Raw genomic sequence first — 24,274 nt, forward strand, 5'->3', positions numbered from 1 at the left:
CAATGGCGGTTTGCCCGGTTCGCCGGTTCGCGAACATTTGCGGACGTTTACGTTCACGAACCGAAAATCTTATGTTCGCGACATCACTAGCCACCAATTGTGCAAGTTCTCCCACTTAAAAAGATGAGAGAGGCCTGTAATTTTCATCATAGGTATACCTCAACTATGAGAGACATAATGAGAAAAAAAAAATCCAGAAAACCACATTGTCTGATTCTTAAAGAATGCATTTGCAAATTATGGTGGAAAATAAGTATTTGGTGAATAACAAAAGTTTATCTCAATACTTTGTTATTTACCCTTTATTGGCATTGCCAGAGGTCAAACGTTTACTGTAAGTCTGCACAAGGTTTTCACACATTGTTGCTGGCATTTTGGCCCATTCCTCCATGCAGATCTCCTCTAGAGCAGTGATGTTTCGGGGCTGTCGCCGGGGAACACAGACTTTCAATTCCAACTCCAGGACTCCAGGACCTTGAAATGTTTCTTACGAAGCCACTCCTTCATTGCCTGGGCGGTGTGTATGGGATCATTGTCATGCTGAAAGACCCTGCCACATTTCATTTTCAATGCCCTTGCTGATGGACGGAGGTTTTTACTCAAAAACCCACTATACATGGCCCCATTCATTCTTTCCTTTACACGGATCAGTCGTCCTGGTCCCTTAGCATAAAAACAGCCCCAAAGCATGATGTTTACACCCCATGCTTCATAGTATGTATGTTGTTCTTTGGATGCAACTCAGCATTCTTTCTCCTCCAAAAACGACAAGATGAGTTTTTACCAAAAAGTTCTACTTTGGTTTCATCTGGACATATGCCATTCTCCCAATACTCCTTCCGGATCACCCAAATGCTCTCTAGCAAACTTCAGACGGGCCTGGACATATACTGGCTTAAGTAGGGGGACACGTTTGGCACTGCATGATTTGAGTCCCTGGTGGCATAGTGTGTTAGTGATGGTAGCCTTTGTTACTTTGGTCCCAGCTCTCTGCAGGTCATTCACTAGGTCCCCCGTGTGGTTCAGGGATTTCTTCTCACCGTTCTCGTGATCATTTTGACACCACAGGGTGAGATCTTGCATGGAGCCCCAGATCGAGGGAGGTTTTCAGTGGTCTTGTATGTCTTCCATTTTTTAATCATTGCTTCCACAGTTGATTTCTTCACACCAATCTGCTTGGCTATTGCAGTTTCAGTCTTCCCAGCCTGGTGCAGGTCCACAATTTTGTTTCTGGTGTCCTTCGACAGCTCTTTGGTCTTGGCCACAGTGAAGTTTGGAGTGTGACTGTTTGAGGATGTGGAGAGGTGTCTTTTATACTGATAACAAGTTCAAACAGGTGCCATTAATACAGGTAATGAGTGTAGGACAGAGGAGACTCTTAACCGACCCTTTGAGGACCAAGGGACTTATTTGTCCCATGTTTTTAACTGCCTGATACAGGCAATTAAAACATGGGACAAATATGTCCCTTGGTCCTCAAAGGGTTAAAGAAGAAGTTACAGGTCTGTGAAAGCCAGAAATCTTGCTTGTTTGTAGGTGACTAAATACTTATTTTCCACCATAATTTGCTAATAAATTCTTAAAAAATCAGTCAATGTGATTTTATGGATATTTTTTCTCATTATGTCTCTCATAGTTGAGGTATACCTATGATGAAAATTACAGGCCTCTCTCATCTTTTTGAGTAGGAGAACTGGCACAATTGGTGACTGACTAAATACTTTTTTGCCCCACTGTATATATATATATATATATATATATATATATATACTGGCCAAAACTTTGTAGCGGTCGGGACACTGTGTCTAAATCTCCAGTAATGCGTCAATTTAAGGAATACTTTGCATGAAGCTCCCAGAACAGAGGGGGGTCATTTAAGCGGCAGGGTGACTACATGTGCTGCTGTTATGCCACCATGGCTAATGGCTACAGGCGATGACCACAGCATCCAATTACTCTACCTAACAGCTTCAATGTAATTTTTACATATTATAAGGGAGCTAACTGGTTTGAAAGAATATGGGAATTTGGGTATTATTTTCTAAATTGACACACTTTTAAAGCCCACTACAGTACTTTTCAAAGCAATAAACACATTTCTTATACTGATGAGTGCAATTGACACTTTGCTAGTACAGTGTCCTTGAGCTAGTCTGTATGAGGTGATGTAGTATGACAGGCTTAGAGGCCTAGTAAATGTGTAATGTCCCAACAGATGTGGACCCTCTGTGTTACCTTACCTGTTTGACTTAGCTCCAACCTTGGGAGTGGAAAAGGATTATAATTTATAAGGGTTCTCTAGGTCTTCTCTTCTAAGGTAGGAGGATTCTCTAGGTTTTCACTCTTCATGCCACTTCAGGATACATAAGTGGACTTTTTCTGTTAGAGGATACAAGGTCACTTCCCCAAGAGTGGTACAGTAAATTCTTCCAAAAAGAGTGCTGCATCTGTCCTCAGGTTGTGTGTGGTATTACAACTTGTTTTCATTCAGTTTAATAGAGGTGAGTTGTAATATCATATACACAACCAGGACAGGTGTGGTGCTGTTATTGGAATAAATCAGCTGTTTTACTAATCCTGGATAACCCATTGAACTGCTTTGGCAGGCGGCTGCTGATGTGCAAATCTTTCTCCCGTCTTATCTGGCTGATGCCCCCGCCCAATATGTCCAATAACCCCGCCCTCTTCACACAGAACGTGGGTATACCTATTTATGAAGGAGGTGGGGTTATCAGGCATAGGAGACAAGAAAAAGCATTGCACATACAGCAGCAGACGCCGCCAGTGCAGTTAAGAAGTAAAAAACATATTAGCAACAAGATGAAACCATGGGGATAAGCGTTAGAAACCTGTATATTCAGGTTAGTGCGGGTGACCCTGCTGTCAGTTTCCCTTTAAAAAAAAAAAAACTCTAATAATAGCCGCTGTAGCTCACAGCCCTGAGGAAAGCTGTGTGTAGGGTACAGGGTCTGTGGACTGGCTGCACCTTCCGGTTCAGGTTCAGGTGGGTCTTTAAAGGTTCCTCTTAAGCTGATAGGCTGAACGGTATGCTCTCACAACAGCAAGGCACAGTCTTGATAGTACAAAGTTCCCACAAATAAATAAATATATATATATATATATATATATATATATATATATCTCAATAGGGGAAATTCTGAATAAATGTAGGGCTTTTTGTTCTATAAAAGTCACATATTTTGTTGCCTGTGGTCCATTGCTTAAAACGTAACCTTAAATAATAATGTGGATTCCCATGGTGAATAATAATGACAACAAATAATTACAAAGTGCTTCTTCTGTACATCTGCTGTGGTTTACATAAAGGTAATACAACATCCTTATCCCAACAGTTAAAATCTGAGTTCTATCACTGTGTCTATTCTTACTTTTCTATCCTCTGTACTGCATTTTACTGACTTGTCTTTTATGACCTTGTCATACCCTGGCTGGATCTGGGAAGGGCACATGCTGTGGGGAGTAGATCATTATTGTGATTGATTAGACTGTACATTATTCATTCACTTAGCAGGTATAAATATCCCTCTACCTCTTGATTTAGAGATTGGTAGCCATGCTGCATTGAAGAGATAGGAAGAGAGCTCAGAGGGAGAGATAAAGAGCTGAGAGACACATAGTTAAAAAGACAGTACAGAGGATGCAAGAAAGATAAAATTAAGAGACAGAGAGAAGAGACAGATAGAAGAAGACAGCATAGAGACAGGGGTGAGAGGGGGAGAGATATGGTAGGACAGAGAGAATAAGTATAGTATGGACAGAGAGGAAGGTGGGGCAATGTAGGGAAGAAATAATGTTGTAGGGAAGGAGGGAGAGAGAAGGAGGGAAGATACTCTGCTTGACTGGGTAAGAAAGCTGCTGCCTGCAGTCTGTTCCTGGGCAGGCTATGAGGCTGCAACACATACAATAGGCTGAGTTGAATCCAGGTTCTGCACAACCCAGAAGATCTTCCTTGCTCAGTTAGAAGCTGAATAAGTAGGTGAGATGACAGGATGCTGTAGTATATGGAGAGGAGGCATCTAGCATGTTTTGGAGGTTGCAGATCACACAAGGGATGGCTTAAGGATTGCCAAGGCACAAAGAGTGGTGAGAGGAAGGGAGTGTGTTTCCAGAATCCAAGCATCATGCCAACCAGTGTAGCCTTGGTGTGATGTTGCTGCTGCACAAAGAGACATGGAGACACGGGGCTTGGTCACTGCTATTAGCCTGGCTCTGAGCCTTGTCTCCCTCATTCTGCTGGTGACAGCTATATTTACAGACCACTGGTATGAGATGGACACCCGCAAACACAAGGAGATCTGTGAGAGCCAGGGCAACTCAGACCCTACAGACCAGAAGAACAGACTCATGCCACTCTATCAGCTGCCCTTTCGTGGAGACCCCTCAAGGAGCCGCAAGATGGGTCTTCTGTCACCTGCTCCTGCTGGTGGGGTAAGAGAACCAGAGGATCTGCTGGAAAACTGGAGGTCTCTGTTGGGACTGGGGGTTCTGGAGTCAGACTGTGGACGCCCACTCTTCTCTACTTATTCTGGGCTGTGGAGGAAATGCTACATTATGGGAATCGACAAGGACATTGACCATCTGATCCTGAAAGGTGGGCATGGTTACATAAGGTGGAATACTCTTTCTGGGGGGGGGGGGGGGGGGGGGGTTTGCTTTAGGTAACATGTGCACAGTATTGTCTTGGTATGTTAGTTGTATACAGAGAGGGTCTTCATGTGGAACGTTTGTTTTTATTAGTATGATAACCACACAATAGTTTTTATTTGTTTTTTAAGTATTACTTTAAAGAGTATCTGTCATCAAACCATATTTCCGAAACGTACGCAAATTATATTCCCTAACTACTCCTAACACCCCTCCTGCCCTTAAAAAAAATTTCTGAGCTTTAATCTTTCTGATCATACCTTTCCCCTGGCTCACATTGTGTAAGCTCCCTGCATGAGAAAGGGGGCGTTCCCCAGCAGGCGGACGTCACTGAAGCCTGTGAGAACTGTGCCTCCCCATGCCCCGCACTCACTTCCTGAGTTTGGTCTCCTTCCAGTTGGAGAGGAGACCAAACTATTTGACTTGTGCAGGGAACAGAACAGAACCACCTAGTGGCTGTTTTTTTTCCAATCACATTTAAAACATATAAAGGTTGACAATTTTAACAGCAAGTAAATAGCAAAGTGTCTTATAATTATATAAGGAACAATATATTTAAAAGTTTAGTTTGGTGACAGGTACTCTTTAAAGTAAACAAACAATTAAATAAACAATTTAAAGGCATTAAAAGTAGTGTAGTAAGTAGCTGTGAAGTAGGGGGATGGGTCCCCTGTTCTGTATGTTCTTTATAATCCCAGTTACAGAAATCATTTGTTAGATAGATCAAAGTCTACTTAAGTGTTTCCCAACCAGTGTGCCTCCAGCTGTTGCAAAACTACAACCCCCAGCATGCCCGGACAGCCGAAGGCTGTCCGGGCATGCTGGGAGTTGTAGTTTTGCAACAGCTGGAGTCACACTGGTTGGGAAACACTGGTCTACTGCATTGTGTAAGAGTGTATACACACAACAATCAAACAGTATCGGGAATTAGGGGAAACAATGACAGTGTTCTTGCTGGACCATTTATCTGAGGATAACGGTTCTTGTTATTTTTGTAGAGTGCCAATGGTGATATCACAAAAGAAAACATGAGGAATAGCATCATTTATTTCGGTTGGTGATTTCTGTAAAAAATGGTTCCCACTGTAGCAAATATCTGTATAAACAATCTAGATAAACGAGTGTCCTACATAGACTGGAAATCAGTATTTATAAACCAAGCTGTACTCTTGTTTATTGATATGCATATAGGAAAACATTGTTCAACTGTTGTATGTTGTGACTTTATATAACCAAAGGTAACGGGGAGAATTGGCTTTCTGTGCTATCTACAAACTCATCCAGCAGAGGTAGGGAAAGTGATAGCTTTCTTTTTTATCATGAAAATACAGGAAGGGGTTAAATGAAAGCTGCTTACTTGTAAAAGTGTATCATATATGACTCTACTTTTTTCCCCCCCTTTCTAATAGCTACATTTGTTTATATATTTTAGATTTCTAGCCCATGGCTTCTTTATAGTAGGGTCATTTACAATTATGGAAGCCATTACCTGCTTTATCAAGTGTTTAAGTGTAAATTACATGGCATATTTCATATTTAATACGTAAGACCACTAAAGCTAGCCCTGGACTGTTTATTTACTAATGCTAATATGTAAGTAGGTTGTTTATTTACTAATGCTAATGCTAATATGTAAATGTATTGTTTACTAATGCTAATGCTAATATGCAAATAGGTTGATGATTTCAATGTCTGTTTTATTTGGCTTTTCTTCCTTTTTTATACATAAAAAAAATTATTCTCATGCAAACTATATTGGGCCACTATTTGAATGACTATATCTTGACTGCTGGTAGTTATTATTTGTAAAGTAAACGATGGATTCCCATTGTCATAACAGGATAAATCTAGATAGAGATAAAAGGGTTATAAGCCATGATTACTATGTGTGTGTCCTATTTATATAAGAGATAAATGACTAGATATATTTCATAACTTATAACACATGACTGTTCGATTGTTATAATTAGGATCCTAAAACCAATCAAACCTAACAGATTGGGATGTATAATTGTTGCCTAGCTACACATCATAGATTTATTTCCCAGCCATCTGCAATTTATGTAATGCTGGTGCCTAGAAAGTGTTGATGCCAATAAATACTCATTGTAAGTGTATTCACACAGAATGCATCTTTGACACCCTAGAACATGAGTTAATGGACTATGCGCTGCACGCTACTGTAAACTGCAGCTGGCACCCTTAGGAAATAGAGCAGATCATTATGAGAATTGAAATAAACTGGAGGAAACCAAGGCATGTATTTCTTCGGGTCCAGCAGGAAGATGAATGGCACTTGTTTGTTAGTAAATGTGCTTAAATTCCAGCAATTATCTCTGAAACAATTCATGGAGTAAGGTTGCTAAAAATGGATGCTTTGCAAGGCAACAATTGACCTATAAACCTCTTTACAGAATTATACCTCAACCGTGTCACATCAATCTAATTTACCCATGGTTAATGTATGTAACGAATAGTATAAGTCACAATAATTACATTCATAGCTCTTTAACCCCTTTTCCAGTGGTAACCTTAGCTGACACCTATGTAATGTTACATAAATGAGTGTACAATTCTGTATTTTCATATAAGAAGCCCACAGCAGCCACCATCTCTTATATATATATATATATATATATATATATATATATATATATATATAGACAAAGAATAAGTCAGCCAGCACTTTAGTTGATACCAAACTATTATATGGACCTGGCCTACAGGTGCACGCTACTAGGCTAGATATACAGCAACAGAAGAATGCAGCAGCACACTGCCAGCACAAGGATATAGGTGCAACATGAATATGCAGTTAAAACATGGAGAGCTATACAGCTATGGTGTAATAGATGCAAATGTGAAACTATGAAATAGTGAGGCACTTAGCTCGCAAATTTGTCTCCGCCGGCGGTCAAATAGCTTGGACCGTCCCTCCGCGATAAGGTAGCCTCCTGGGACGGACCCTACACTGTGAATATGCCTCTGTGTGAACAGTTCAGTAAGCATGGCAGGATCTGGAACATCCAAGCCACCTTATATACACACCTGATAGAGGTGGGTGGGGTGCAAGGCCAACATGGAGGTAGCCACTCCCCCGTATGTGCAATACAGACAAAGAATAAGTCAGCCAGCACTTTAGTTGATACCAAACTATTATATGGACCTGGCCTACAGGTGCACGCTACTAGGCTAGATATACAGCAACAGAAGAATGCAGCAGCACACTGCCAGCACAAGGATATAGGTGCAACATGAATATGCAGTTAAAACATGGAGAGCTATACAGCTATGGTGTAATAGATGCAAATGTGAAACTATGAAATAGTGAGGCACTTAGCTCGCAAATTTGTCTCCGCCGGCGGTCAAATAGCTTGGACCGTCCCACCGCGATAAGGTAGCCTCCTGGGACGGACCCTACACTGTGAATATGCCTCTGTGTGAACAGTTCAGTAAGCATGGCAGGATCTGGAACATCCTGCCATGCTTACTGAACTGTTCACACAGAGGCATATTCACAGTGTAGGGTCCGTCCCAGGAGGCTACCTTATCGCGGTGGGACGGTCCAAGCTATTTGACCGCCGGCGGAGACAAATTTGCGAGCTAAGTGCCTCACTATTTCATAGTTTCACATTTGCATCTATTACACCATAGCTGTATAGCTCTCCATGTTTTAACTGCATATTCATGTTGCACCTATATCCTTGTGCTGGCAGTGTGCTGCTGCATTCTTCTGTTGCTGTATATCTAGCCTAGTAGCGTGCACCTGTAGGCCAGGTCCATATAATAGTTTGGTATCAACTAAAGTGCTGGCTGACTTATTCTTTGTCTGTATTGCACATACGGGGGAGTGGCTACCTCCATGTTGGCCTTGCACCCCACCCACCTCTATCAGGTGTGTATATAAGGTGGCTTGGATGTTCCAGATCCTGCCATGCTTACTGAACTGTTCACACAGAGGCATATTCACAGTGTAGGGTCCGTCCCAGGAGGCTACCTTATCGCGGTGGGACGGTCCAAGCTATTTGACCGCCGGCGGAGACAAATTTGCGAGCTAAGTGCCTCACTATTTCATAGTTTCACATTTGCATCTATTACACCATAGCTGTATAGCTCTCCATGTTTTAACTGCATATTCATGTTGCACCTATATCCTTGTGCTGGCAGTGTGCTGCTGCATTCTTCTGTTGCTATACATATATATATATATACATATACCGTATTTTTCGCCGTATAAGACGCACTTTTTGTTCCCCAAAGCTGGGGGGGGGGAACAGTTGGTGTGTCTTATCCTGCGAATACACATTAAAACCCTGTCCTATTGCGGCGGTCCCTGCGGCCATCAACAGCCGGGACCCGCGGCTAATCACCAATCACCGAAAGCTGACTGCCGCCTCTGAAGCGAAAGTGACACTAACCTGGCTGCACCAGGAGCAGGAGGGACCTTACCTGCCTCCTCGGTGTCTGCTCCTTGCCGGGATCCCCTGAATGGCCGGCACTCTCCGTCGTCATCATGTCATTTCGCACGCCATCCTGTCATCCAATAGGAGCGGCGTGCGTAGCGACGTGATGGCGGCGACAGAGAGCGAGGATACCGGGCAGCAGAGACATTGCGGAGCGACGGGGACACCCCGGGGATGCGGCGACAGTGATGGATGGTGACATCCAGGGTAGCGGTGACGAGTGGTGACGGATCCGGAACGGCGGGGACACGTGAGTATTACCTCCTATACCAGTGGTCTTCAACCTGCGGACCTTCAGATGTTGCAAAACTACAATTCCTGGTATGCCCGGACAGCCAACGTCTGTCCAGGCATGCTGGGAGTTGTAGTTTTGCAACATCTGGAGGTCCGCTGATTGAAGATCACTGTCCTATACTTTACATTGTATTCTAGATTTTCCTCCTTTAAAATGGGGTGTGTCTTATATGCCGGAGCGTCCTATATGGCGAAAAATACGGGTATGTATATATATATATATATATATATATATATATATACACCCTGTTTCCCTGAAAATAAACCCTGCCCCGAAAGTAAGCCCTAGCAGGATTATCAGGGTGGGCTGCAATATAAGCCCTACCCCAAAAATAAGACCTAGGCCAGGGGTAATCAACTGGCAGACTGCGGTCCAGATCCGGACCGCGGCTGCCAGTAATGCCCGTAGACCACTATCCACAGCACCCCCCCCTTGGCTGGTCCCGCGGCAAGTTACCGTAATTGAGCCGGGGGGATGGAATGTGTACCCTAGTTTATTATGGCAGAGGGGGGGGGGGCACAGTAGGAGTGTGGAGGACGATGGGGGAAGGGGAGGATGGGGGGCCGTAGGACTTTGGAGGATGGGGGGCTGCAGGAGTGTGGAGGATGGGGGGCTGCAGGAGTGTGGAGGATGGGGGGCTGTAGGAGGATGGGGGGCTGTAGCAGTGTGGAAGATTGGGGGGGGGGTGGCATCCTCCACACTGCTACAGCCCCCCATGTTGTTCAAGGTATATACCATAAACAAATAAGCCCTACCCTGAAAATAAGCCCTAGAGTGTTTTTTGTGACTAAAATTAATATAAGACCCGGTCTTATTTTTGGAGAAACACGGTATATATATATACAAAAAGCTCCTCTGGAATAAGTATTCAGCAGTTCTAGAGGTTGCTATAATGTCAAAACAAGCAGTCATACGTTAACCTATTTTCTACATGACACATATAAAATGTGACATGGACTATGAAATACATTTAATAATCCTAATGGAAAAAATAAATCAACTAGTTATAATATAGAGTGTAAGAGTACATAGTACATTTTATAGACCGGTTCCCAGAAGCTTCAGTATCTGAATGTTTAGTTTTATTATCTGTCATACTGTTATCCATAGACAGCTTTTTGGCGCTCTAATTTGATGTGCTTGCTGAACAGATGTATATGGGATGTATCAACATAATTGCTTAATGCCCTCCAAAAATGCTGAAACTGCATAAATATTGTCAGCAGTTTGCAACTTGGCATGGTGTTGTATTCATTTTCTAACTGGAGGATAGCAAACAGACTCTTTTTTTGGAAGCAGAGTATATATTTATTTTAATACACATACAAAAAGTCTTTTAAATGGCTTAATATACACAGAAAATATGTTTGAGATCGAATCCATGCCTACCCATTCTCACACATCTCTGCTTTTTTTTAGTGGTAGTATATTAGTCTACATAAAGAGCCTATATAGATTGTATGCTGGTAGGGAATTCTGCACATATCATTTGTAACGCAGTGTTTGTACAGGCCCTATCAATGTTAGTGGAGTTGCTTGCACTATGCTTACAGCATCAGTGCTGTCCATATCATAATGGATGCTGTAACAGTATTAGACACAAAGGTTTTATATTGTAGGCCAGAGAATGAGTATTATTGCTTTTTTTGGCCCTGGCTGACCAATGACAAACAGTGCTGTAGCCTTCTGGCTCTTTTCAGCTTCCCTCGAACAGTATTAATTGGCATTATACTGTCTACAGCTTTCATATAGGTCTAAAGGAAAACATTGCCCAGTAGAGTACTGTAGACCCCTATGTTATTGTGGCGCTCAGGGTCTTACCATCATAACCCCTTATTAATTGCACATTTTAAAATGTTTGTAAAGCTAAGTATCTATTCATGCTGCGGAGTGCTCTCCATTCAGTTCCATTGTTGTGCATGTTCCGATGGCTCTGTCTTTGAAGATATTAGTGGCTTCCTTTATTGGTGGCCACACTGTTTATAGATGTAATAGGTGCAATATCTATGGTTACCAGTAGTTGGTGTCAAAGTATTTCCTATGTATTCCTATTTACTGGAATTAAAGTTAAAGGGGTACACCAACCCTAGACATCTTATCCCCATCCAAAGGATAGGGGATAAGATGTCTAACCGTGGGGGTCCCGCCGCTAGGGACCCCCGCGACATCCCTGTTGCACCGGCGTTCTTATAGAGCATCAGTTAAGGCGCTGGAGCGCCGGAGGCTTGTGATGTCACAGCCGCGCACCGCTCATGACATCATGGCCACACCCCCTCCCACAGACTTGCATTGAGGGGGCATGGCCGTGATGTCACAAGCGGGCTGTGAGCGTGATGTGACAAGCCTGCGCCCTGCATCGCCAGTCATCTTGCATGGAGCAAAGTTCGCTCTGTGCACCGGATGTCTGAAGTGCAGCAGCCGAGATTGCGGGGTCTAGATGTCTAGGGGCGGAGTACCCCTTTAATGAAAGTGCTAAATTGGTCAGGGGGACAGGGGTCAAATGAGGTTTATAACATTGCTTCTTGGCCACTAATTGTGCATATATATATATATATATATATATATATATATATATTGTGCAAAGAGGGATAACATGTGAATTGGTAAGACAGCTTGAGAATTAGTGTCCTGGGATAGACCAAAGCTGACAGAGATTAGTAGAGGAGACTTATTGAACCATTTACACAATTTTTTCTGGGATACAAAAGATACTGAACCATGTTCATTTGTTAAAATTTTTTACAATTTTCTGATTGTAAATTTTTCATTGTTTATTCATTAATTAAATAATTAAATATGGGGCAGACATATTGTCTGAGCTTCTGCTCTGCTCTGTTTAGCTACATGGCCATAGGAAACTATAGATGGGGGTTACACTGACTAAGGTAGAGTTTTCTAGGCATGCTCTGTGACTTGTGCCGAGGTCACTGTGCAGGGAAAGGAGGAGAGGGGAGATGTGACCATCACCTATTGTAAATGGCCTGATCCCATCTTATCTATTTCCTGTTGTCAACTTTCTCTGTAATCCTGTATGAGATGATATTAAGGAGACTGCTGAAAAGTTTCCTGTACAGAACAGCGCAGAGAGTAGTACAAGAAAAAACTTTTTTGGGAGCGGTGTACTGATCCTTCAGTTGGCAACACTTTTAAATGAATAAAGTTCACACTTACACTTGGTGAGTGGTTACTGGAACCACTTACACACTTTAGAAAGGCCGTAGATACAACCAGTGATCTCTCATATCAGTCCTTTCTCCGCATCAATCCTCCTCGGCAAGTGACTCGCCACTCCGAATAATATAATGAAGAAGCAAAAAAACACAAATATAGGAGAGCGGACAGGATCGATATTCATATGCAGCCAATTTCCTACGTTAAAGGCACAACTCTACTTACTTCGGCGAGAGGGTTTTTTTCGTCCTTAAACCCCCCTCAGTCCGGCTAGCCTTCGAACGAGTTCGTCTTTACCACGCCATCCAGGTACTTGACACACCGTCAATCATTCGCTCCTTTTTTCGGATCCGTCCGAAAATTTTCTTTATAATCACTGCAATGCACCCTCTAGATGGTTGATCTCCTCCAAGGAGTCCTAGCCAGTCCGATGTTCTGGGCAATGCAGCAGGTTTTCAAGTAGTTCAAATAGTGAAATCTCCATATAAGAAGAGGTCCTGGAACTCTTGTAAATTTCCTGTGAGCCAATGTAAATGGCGGCTCCCCCGTCCTGAGGTGATGAGGTAGCACCTCAAGATAGAAGCAAATATTTGGTGGTACTTATCTCTGGACCTAAGGTATGTACATTAGTCAGTGACCTCGGTCTCCTGTTCACCCACACTATAACCCAATGTATTGTGTTTAGTGTGGGTGAACAGAATGACCGTTTTCTTTAAACATAAAAACTATATTTAAACAGTAGGCCATTTTTTATGACACCTTAAAGGGGTACTCCCGTGGAAAACTTTTTTTTTTTAATCAACTGGTGCCAGAAAGGTAAAAAGATTTGTAAATTACTTCAAGTAAAAAATCTTAATCCTTCAAGTACTTATTAGCTGCTGAATACTACAGATGAAATGGTTTTCTTTTTGGAACACAGAGCTCTCTGCTGACATCATGACCACAGTGCTCTCTGCTGACATCTCTGTCCATTTTAAGAAAATCCCCATAGCAAACATATGCTGCTCTGTTTCACAATCTTTTTATTGAGTTTTCAAAACATAAACAAAAAAAGACATTTATAACATAGCGTTAAATAGTCATGACATTTCTTACATGGGGAGGATCCATCAGAGGACAGTTCCTAAAATGGACAGAGATGTCAGCAGAGAGCACTGTTTTCATGATGTCAGCAGAGAGCACTGTGTTGCAAAAAGAAAATAATTTCCTCTGTAGTATTCAGCAGCTAATAAGTACTGGAAGGATTACGTTTTTTTAATAGAAGTAATTTACAAATCTGTTTAACTTTCTGGCACCAGTTGATTTAAAAAAAATAAAAATAAATACGTTTTCCACGAGAGTACCCCTTTAAGTATCGAGGCAATACAGTAATGGAAACTGTAACATATTATGGCAGATTTGTTCATATGAGACCAAAACAGGTTTACATAAGATTACCTACCCTTCTGGAACCAGGAATAGATAGTCTTTTTGTTCTTCAGCTACAGGTATCATAAATAGATCTCCATTCACCTGGATAATGAGGGGATGAACTGACTAGCAGACATAGTTGTACGGTCCCAGAAATAGAGGAGATGAATAATCCACAAGGCACCAACCATCCTATTAGTAGGCACATAAGCTCCATCATGTGGTTTACATATTCTAGCCTGCATTTTTCTCTATTTTACAACATATTTCTTTTAGCTTGGCAGCACTTAGGATTTTATAAATTGCTGGCTCACAGAAAGATAAAATGCTATAAAAAAAAAACTACCAATTAAAATAACTACTGATAATATATACCCTCCAACTTCTACTGGGAACTGCAAAATAAAAATCTGTGATCCCTGCTTGACTGTTTTGTTCATCTTCATGACAAATTCTGTTGAAGTATCATATAAAAAATAAAATAAAAAAATTTGAAGGGAGCAGAAGAGGATAAAATCATATTAATGTATCTTATATAGTAGTGGTCTTTAAAGGGGAACTCCGGAATATAAAAATTGTGTCCCATACTACCGACAGTAAAAAAATAAAGATGTACATACCTTCCTCCGCTCCCCCGGGGCCTCCGGTAACCGGCTCCGGTCTCCGCCGCGATCCACTTCCTGGTTGCCGGTGGTGGGATGAGTCATACTGCACTCAGCCAATCACCAGCCGCAGCGATGTCAGACTCGGCCGGCGATAGGCTGAGCGGCAGTGTGAAAACGCTTCAGGAAACAAAATTCTTCACTACACCGGCACCTGCGGCCAGGGCCGAAAACGTCACACTGCCGCTCAGCCTATCGTCGGGACTTGGGACTTCACTGCGGCTGGTGATTGGCTGAGTACAGTATGACTCATCTGACCACCGGCAACCAGGAAGTGGATCGTGGCGGAGAGCGGAGCCGGTTACCGGAGGCCCTGGGGGAGCGGAGGAAGGTATGTACATCTTTATTTTTTTACTGCCGGCAGTATGGGGGACAATTTTTATGTTCTGGAGTTCTCCTTTAAACTGTGGACCTCCAGATGTTGCAAAACTACAATGCCCAGCATTTGTAAATGACTTCCATTAAAAAATCTTAATCCTTTCAGTAATTATGAGATTCTAAAGTTAAGGTTGTTCTTTTCTGTCTAAGTGCTCTCTGATGACATGTGTCTCGGAAACCGCCCAGTGTAGAAGAGGTTTGCTATGGGGATTTGCTCCTAAACTGGGTGGTTCCCGAGACACGTGTCAACAGAGAGCACTTAGACAGAAAAGAACAGCCTTAACTTCAGAAGCTCATAAGTACTGAAAGGATTAAGATTTTTTAATAGAAGTAATTTACAAATCTGTTAAACTTTCTGGAGCCAGTTGATATATGAAAAAAAGTTTTTTTTTCCTGGATAACCCCTTTAACTTATCCCCTGTCCACATGATATTGGATAAATGTTAAATCACTGGGGATCCAACCTCTGGGACCCCCTGGGATATCCATAATGGAGCCCTGGCTCCTTTGGTTTGAACAAAAGGGCAATTCACTCATGCCCAGCAGTGCCCCATTAATTGTCTATGACGTTGCTGAGCACCTGGCAGCTTCATAAATAATGAATAGAGCAATGGCGCGGACGCACCAGTTACCGCTACATTTAAAACAAAGTGTGACTGATGGGACTTCCTACGATCTGATACTTATCCTCTATCCTCTGGATAAGTTAATTTAATTCTTATTCTCATTGTAAGTGTGAACAGGCAAAACAGAGATCTAGGGGCTAATGAGCAGAGATACCAATAGCCAGGTACCCAATCAGATCGCTCCTTTCCTTTTTAAAAAGGAAAGGTGTTTTTAAAATTAAAAGAAGCAATCTAGTTGGTTGCTATGGGCAACCGTTCAACTTTTCAGCACAGATTTTGGTAAATCTCCTCCTATGATCTGGAGAAAGGTGCAGATAAGCAATATGGGGGAGATTTATCAAGACCTGTGCAAAGGAATAGTTGCCCAGTTGCCCATATTAACCAATCAGATCCCTTCTTTCATTTTGCGAGGCCATGTTTAAAATGAAAGAAGCAAGCTGATTACAGATTTGTAAATTCTATTAAAAAAAAATCTTAATCCTTCTAGTACTTATCAGCTGCTGTATCTGACAGAAGTTCTTTTCTTTTAGATTTTTTTTCTGTCTGACCACAGTGCTCTCTGCTGACACCTCTGTCCATATAAAGAACTGTCCAGAGCAGGAGAAAATCCCCATAGCAAACCTATCCTGCTCTGGACAGTTCCTAACATGGACAGGGGTGTCAGCAGAGAGCACTGTGGTCAGGCAGAAAAGAAATGAAAAAAAGAAAAGAACGTCCTCTGGAGTATACAGCAGCTGATAAGTACTGGAAGGATTAAGATTTTTTAATAGAAGTAATTTACAAATCTGTTTAAACTTTCTAGAGCCAGTTGATTTAAAAAAATGTTTTACACCGGAGTACCCCTTTAACTCCTTATGGACACAGTGATTTCTTTTGGTTTTGCACTTGAGCTTTTTTCCTTCTCACCTTCTAATAGCCATGAATCAATTACAATTGTAGTTTGTAATGTTGACACTCAATTTACGGTAAAAAAAAAAAAAAAAAAAAAAAAAAAAAAAACATAACCAGTTTGCAAATTATATTCTGTAGGTCCATATGATCACTACAATTCCCAATTTATATAGGTTTTGGTCTATTTTACGGCTTTTTAAAAAAAATATAACTTTTTGTACCAAAACTTAGTATGCTTAAAATTGCCCTTGCTGACCCCCTATTAAAAAAATTCAAATACAGAGCTCCTTTTTATGGGTGCCATTTTTGTTTTGATGGAACTGTTTGATCACTTTTTTTTTTTTCAGTATATGAAGTGACCAAAATCAGCAAATCTGCACTTTTTCTGTAACTGTATTTTTTTTTTTTTTTTTTTACGTTTTCACCATTGACTGTACAGCTTCATTAAGATTATATATGAATAATTTGGACATTTCTGCATGCAGCAATACTGCATATGTATTTTTTTTTATTTTCATAATTTTTTGAAAAATGGGAAAAGTGGGGTGGTTCAGACATTTATTAGCAAAGAGGCTTATTCACGTTTATTAATGTTATTTTTTAACATCTTATTACTGTTTTCTAGTCCCCATAGAGGAATATTACATGCAATCTTTTAACCCCTTAAGGACCACAGGTTTTGTTCTGTTTTTTCCTCCTCACCTTTTAAAAATCATAACCCTTTCAATTTTGCACCAAAAAATCCATATAATGGCTTATTTTTTGCGCCACCAATTCTATTTGCAGTGACATCAGTCATTTTACCCAAAAATCTACGGTGAAACGGAAAAAATAATAATTGTGCGACGAAACTGAAGAAAAAACTAAATTTTGTAACTTTTGGGGGCTTCTGTTTCTACGCAGTACATTTTCATAAAAAATTACACCTTATCTCTATTCTGTAGGTCCATACGATTAAAATGATACCCTACTCATATAGGTTTGATTTTGTCGGACTTCTGTAAAAAATCATAACTACATGCAGAAAATTTTATGTTTAAAATTGTCATCTTCTGACCACTATAACTTTTTTATTTTACAGCTTATGGGGCGGTATGAGGGCTCATTTTTTGTGCCGTGGTCTGAAGATTTTATCGGTACCATTTTTGTATTGATCAGACTTTTTAATCGCTTTTTATTCATTTTTTAATGATATAAAAAGTGACCAAAAATACATTATTTTGGACTTTGGATTTATTTGCGCATATGCCATTGACCGTGCGGTTTAATTAATTATATATTTTTATAGTTTGGACATTTACACACGTGGAGATACCACATATGTTTATATTTATTTTTATTTACATGTTTTTTTTTCATGGGAAAAGGGGGGTTATTCAAACTATTAACTTTTTTTTTTACACTTTTTTTTTTGCAATGTTATAGCTCCCATAGGGGGCTATAACACTGCACACACTGATCTTTACCCTGTTCACTGCAAAGCCATAGCTTTGCAATGATCAGTGTTATCAGCGGTCGATTGCTCAAGCCTGCATCTCAGGCTTGAAGCAATCAATCGCCAAAGGGACACGCCGGAGGATGGTAAGAGGACCTCCGCTCGTGTCCCAGCTGATCGGGACACCGCATTTTCACAGCCCCACTGAGCAACCGGGCAGCTTTCACTTTCGTGATACAGATACATGCTGGGACCGACCCGATATGACGCGGGGTCACCGCGTGACCCCGCGTTATATCGCGGATGCCGGCCAAGGGCGTAAATATACGTCCTTGTTCGTTAAGGGGTTAACTGCATACACTGAACAATGCTGTGCCTTAGAAAAGCATTGACAAGTGTTATTGGCGCTCCATTACTTCAGGCTGCTGAGGCTGCCTTCAGTGTTGGAGCGCCGATTGGACCGGGCAGAGTAAGGTAAGAGACCTCCACCCGTTCTTTGAGCTGATCAGGACCCTGCTATTTTACCACGGTGGTCCTGATCAGCAACCCTGAGCTACCAGCAAGCTAATTTTCGAACTTTTTAGATACTGCAATCAACTTTGATCGCAGCATCTTAGGTGTAATCCTGGACATTGGCCCAATTGGTGATGTCAGGAATTAGCCATGGGTCTCGGCTGCTGAAGTGCACTCATCTCCTAGGCACACTTCCTAGAACAGAAGCGGGCACAGGGTGTACATTTTCGACCCTGCGACCTTAAATCGTTACGTTTTTCAGGTGTGTTTTTCAGGTGTGTTTTTTTTCATGCTCCTCATTGATTTCAATGTGAGCTTCCAAGTGAAACCTCTCTGAAAAGGGACATGTCACTTTTTTTTCAATTGCTATTTTTTGAAAACCTCATGCTTTTTTGAAAATTTTCCACTGAAGTCAATAAGAGATACTTTAAGCCTGTTTGAATATGTCCTTGTATTTCTTTTGCATGCTTATATTTCATTCACTATAGCTATAACATATGCAGGCAGTAACAATGATTTTAAATTGTATAGAATTAGGTTTATAGTATTTGTATATTGTATTGGTTTTTTCTGTAGAAACTGAATCAAATTATGTTTTATGCCCGTACCCAGCGTAATTCTAACATCTGAAAGATTACTTTGCTGACATAAGTTTGCAATCATTTGGTTCTCTTACATTGAGTTCAAAGCTTTACTCACTATAGTAATGCTTTTAAACTGTATACATTCAATCCAATAGAGCACCTAAAAGAAACATAATACAGTAGTTTTGAAAATTCACATTACAGTGAAAAGAATTCATCAAAATGTAATTTGCCTGTGCTCCCTGACTAGGTTTTTATACTTTTATTCTGGTGCTTCAATCCAGATGTTAACATTATAAATACAGCAACATAATAACAGAATCTTGTTCATGTAGAATTTTTAATATACTGTCTGCTTAGTGTGAATAAATTACCGAATGTCATGGAAATGTGAACGTAGGCATTGGCAATCACACATACACAGGGAACCATTGAGGTACACGTTTTGGTAATAAGATTGGATTGATGGGAAATTAGTCAACTATATTTAAACATCTGACACAAAAAACATACGTGTGAACATGAATTTATGGATTTAACAGCAAAACCAATACATTTTTACAGACCTATCAAATATTTGGCAAGGGATTTTAACGTTTTGACAGATTAATGTATGATAAAACCATAATATTCCTGCTGTCTGCAGCCATCACTTACTGTTTATACATTTGCCTGAATCCAATTTTCTATGATTTATTTTGAGTGAATCAGTTCAAGAGCAGGGATTCCTGTCAAAGACAGGAGTCCCTACTCAATGTACTTAGGTGTAACAAGCAGCTTTCAGAACTTTAGCCCCTTTTAAAGTCAATGGGAGTCAATAGGAGATGGGGGTATGGCATTTCGCCCCTCTGAGATAGCTGCAACCTTTAAAACTTTTTTTTTAAAGACCTATATATTACTGATAAACCTAACCCGGCAATTTTAAGTAAGAATTTTAGAGAAAGGGTCAAAGCTTATATCTCAGATACTGAGTTACTGGAAAAGGAGATAACGGCTGAGGAGTTAGATCTCGCAATAACGACAACTTCGGATAGAAAAGCTCCAGGACCAGATGGTTTTTCGCTAGTTTATTATAAATCATTAAGAGAGATCGTGTCCCCTTATTTCTTAAAGGCATTTAATGCGATTTGTCATGGGACTCCTCTTCCTAGGGATACTAGTAGAGCAATCATTGTGGTTATTCCAAAAGAGGAGAAGGACAGTGCCCAGTGTGCAAGTTACAGGCCAATCTCGTTATTAAATGTGGATTTTAAATTGTTCTAAAAAATCCTGGCCCGTAGACTGTCTGCTGTGATGGGGGAAATTACTCACATAGATCAAAGTGGTTTTATGGTAAACGGAGAGGCTAAAGACAACACCATTAGAGCCATAGATCTGATCCAGTTCACCCGGTCTAGAAAGATTCCTGCAATGATACTGTCTACAGATGCAGAGAAGACTTTTGACCGGGTGAACTGGGTTTATATGGAGGAAACACTGAGATACCTGGGGTACTAGAGCTATATAGATACCCCACTGCGAGAATCCAGGTAAATGATGAGGAGTTACCGATTCGGAACGGAACTAGGCAGGGGTGCCCCCTTTCCCCTTGATCTTCATCCTGGTTCTGGAGTATTTCTTATGCAGAATCTTGGTGAACAGAGATTTGGAGGGAATATCAGTTCAGGGGATAGTACATAAGGTTGCTGCATATGCAGATGATTTGGTATTCTTCATCACAAAACCCCTAGTCACCCTCCCTTCGTTGATGAGTGAATTTGAAAGATACACTTGTTTGTCTATTTTTAAAATTAATTGTGGCAAGTCAGTAGCTCTGAATATATCATTAACAAAGGAAACTGTAGCCCTCCTGCAGAGGTCCTTCAATTTTAGCTGGGCCAAACAAGCCATCAAACTGCATGGGGTAGACAGGAAGGACTTATATAATCTAAATTCCCCTCCCTTGATTGTGTCTGTACGCCAACAGTGTCAGAACTGGCCACCAAATATTTTTTCGTGGTTCGGTCGTTGTGCGGTATACAAGATGATGATTTTATCGAAAATAATGCATTATTTCCAGTGGCTTCCAATTAAACTCCCCACAGTTTTCTCTAGGAAGATAGCCAAGATACAACATGAATTTGTATGGGCTGCAAAGAAAGCCAGAATTAATAAAGACAATGTGCTTGCCCAAGGATAGGGGGGTAATAGGCCTATCAGATTTCAGGGGCTCTTACACAGCAGTATATTTGGCTCGGGTGATAGAATGGTGTAAGTGTGCAAATGTTAAACCATGGGTCTTGGTGGAAAAGGGAGAATCTAAATTAATGTTAAATTCTCTTCTGTTATGTAAAGGGAGGAAATGGGCAGACCTCACGAACCATCCAACAGTCAGTCCGACTTTGATGCTCTGTGATAAAGTGTGTAAATATCTCTTCCCCCATAATTCACAATTAACCACTATTACAGGCAACCCTGCTTTCCACCCAAGCCTGGAGGATCCAGTGTTTAAAAAAAATGGATTGAATACGGTTTATTTAGAGACAGACACCTGAGAAATTACCCCTCAGTTAGTTCTTGGTAAAAAGTAGCAGACATTACCTCGCCGATCCCCTTGGGGGCTAGGAGGGTTTTGCAGCTAAAACATTATATGGCTTCTATACCACCGCCAGAATGGTACACGACCGACATCACCAGTTATGAGGCTATGTGCCTAGCAACCGAGCCAATGAAACATGTTTTCTCATGTATATTTACATTGTGGATGTCAGCACCAGCAGGGTTAACAGGTGCTGACAAGGTGTTGTTTGCTAGGTTGCCGGGTTACGCCCTGCTGTCTGAGTGGCCAGCTACTGATTGACCACATGTGCATCTCCCTATATTACAAGGCATCAGTCTCTGGGAAGATGCTTGTGAAAGCGGTCATTACCCGAGTAGCTAGCAATTCCTTATTTTCTTGTACAGCCGGAAACTTGACTTTTGGCCTCTTATCTGACTTCTCTTTGGTTATAGCGATTCGGCATCTCTTCCCCCTCCTGGCTAGACTCAGTTTAACTGACATTGACTTTATGTGTGTATGTTTAGTTTGTCTTTGTTAGTTGCTTGTTTCCCTGTTGCTCCTGACAACTGACAGGATTGTATTTTATTGTGTTGACATTTGACTCCCCTCACTTATTTAGGAAGGGATTGTTGACCATTTACCGGCCTAGGACTTATATCAAGAGTGGGCTTTCTCCTTACCTCCCTCAGCTCCTGAATTAAGTTCAGTGAATGCTTTCTTTTCTGCTTTGGGCCTTCTTTATGATGAGCCAGACCGTGCAGCCTTTGCAGAATCGCAGCTAGTCAATCTTAAGCAGGGAAAGAGTACAGCAGAGGAGTACTGTGCAAATTTTCGGAAGTGGTGCACGGCTTCGGGAATGATCCAGCCATTAGGTGTCAGTTCAGACTAGGATTATCTGACGCTATTAAGGATGTTTTAGTAAATTATCCATCACCTGACTCATTAGAACAAGCCATGACATTAGCTATACGACTTGACAGACGTATGAAAGAAAGAGATCGAGAGCGGACTTTTAATTCTGTTCCTCACTCTCCTTCCTCCATGTTTTGTTCTTCTCCTGTCTCTCATGTCTCTTCCGAGGAACCCATGCAGATAGGATTTTCTCTGCTGGGGGGAAAATTTCCCTTTCGGAAGAAAGACTGGTGGAGAGAAGGGGCTTCAGGTCCAGAATTGCGCCAAACGCCAGTAGCCGGGAGACGTCAGCGCCTAAATGACAATCAGGGAGGTCATTTAGGCGCACAGGTACCTTCGAAATTATCTTCAAAAATGTTCTTACCAGTGCAAATATGTTTTCAAAAAAGAAAAATATTTGGTAAAGCTTTTGTTGATTCTGGTTCTGCTGCTAATTTTGTAGATCTAAGATTTATTAAGTCTCTAAATTTACCTTTGAAACGGTTGGAGAACCCGATTCTCATTTCTGGAGTGGATAATTCACCCTTGTCAGGAGGTTGTGTCAGTTTTTCTACTCCCGAAGTGGGATTATTGGTCGGTTCTATGCATTTTGAAAAAAATCACCTTTTTTGTTCTTAAAAATTTGTCTGTAAATGTGATTTTGGGTTTACCCTGGTTAAGAAATCATAACCCTGTTCAGGTGAACTTATCAAGTGGGGACCTGAGTGTTCTAACAAATGCATTACCGTCTCTCTTACTACTCTCGGTGTGGGTAAAAGTATTCTACCCAAATTTATTTCAGATTTTTGTGACGTTTTTTCTGAGGAGGCCTCCTCTGCTTTGCCCCCACACCGAGATTATGACTGTGCTATTGAAATAATAAAAATTAGAATATCATCAAGATACACTACGAGAAATTTACCCATAAATTCACGAAAGATATCGTTGACCAAATTTTGAAACACAGCCGGTGCATTACTGAGAACAAAGGGCATTACCAGATACTCAAATGACCCTCAGGGGTATTGAAAGCAGTTTTCCCTCTTTTATTCTGATCAAATTATAAGCCCCTCAAAGGTCCAGTTTAGTAAACCAACACGCCCCCTGCAATTGATTGAACAAGTCTGGAATCAGAGGTAATGGGTATTGATTTTTGACTGTGATCTTGTTCAGACCTCGATAATCAATACAAGGTCTGAGTCCTCCATCTTTTTTGACGGTGATTACTGACCATGAAAATTTTACTTTTCTGGAATCTGCCAAACGTCCCAATCCTCGTCAAGCCCGGCCTTGTTCTTTACTCGGTTAGATTTTGTTATTACTTTTCGACCGGGTACTAAGAACGTCAAGGCCGATGCCTTGTCTCGAAGTTTCAGCGCTTCTCAGCCTATAGACTCTAATCCTGAGACTATTCTTCCAGAAGGTGTGGTTATCTCTGCAGTATCTGCCGATTTAACATCTGAAATTTTGAGTAATCAAGGTTTGGACCCTCAATAGACTCCTAGAGGCAAAATCTTTGTACCTAGTCAGTTTCGCCTCCGTATAATCGAGGAATCTCATTGTTAGCAGGTCATCCTGGTATCCATGGTACAAGGAGATTGCTTCAAAGTAAATTTTAGTGGTCAACCCTGAACAGGGATGTGAAAGCTTTTGTTGCTTCTTGTGATGTGTGTGCCCTAGCTAAGACTCCTCGGATTCGTCCTGCAGGGAGCTGTGTCCATTATCTATTCCTAAGAGACCCTGGACTCATA

General features: G+C 41.2%; 1 protein-coding gene across 1 annotated transcript in view; it reads left to right on the top strand.

Moving 5' to 3' along the window:
• Positions 1–3,701: 3,701 nt before the first annotated feature.
• Positions 3,702–24,274, top strand: part of TMEM178A (transmembrane protein 178A) — a 127,253-nt gene continuing 106,680 nt past the window's right edge. The window contains exon 1 of the mRNA XM_056567513.1: positions 3,702–4,612. Coding sequence (XP_056423488.1) covers positions 4,192–4,612 — 421 coding nt within the window. The 5' untranslated portion in view covers positions 3,702–4,191. The remainder of the gene's footprint in view (positions 4,613–24,274) is intronic.

This window comes from Hyla sarda, chromosome 3 (genome assembly GCF_029499605.1).
Source record: "Hyla sarda isolate aHylSar1 chromosome 3, aHylSar1.hap1, whole genome shotgun sequence".
Taxonomy (NCBI): domain Eukaryota; kingdom Metazoa; phylum Chordata; class Amphibia; order Anura; family Hylidae; genus Hyla; species Hyla sarda.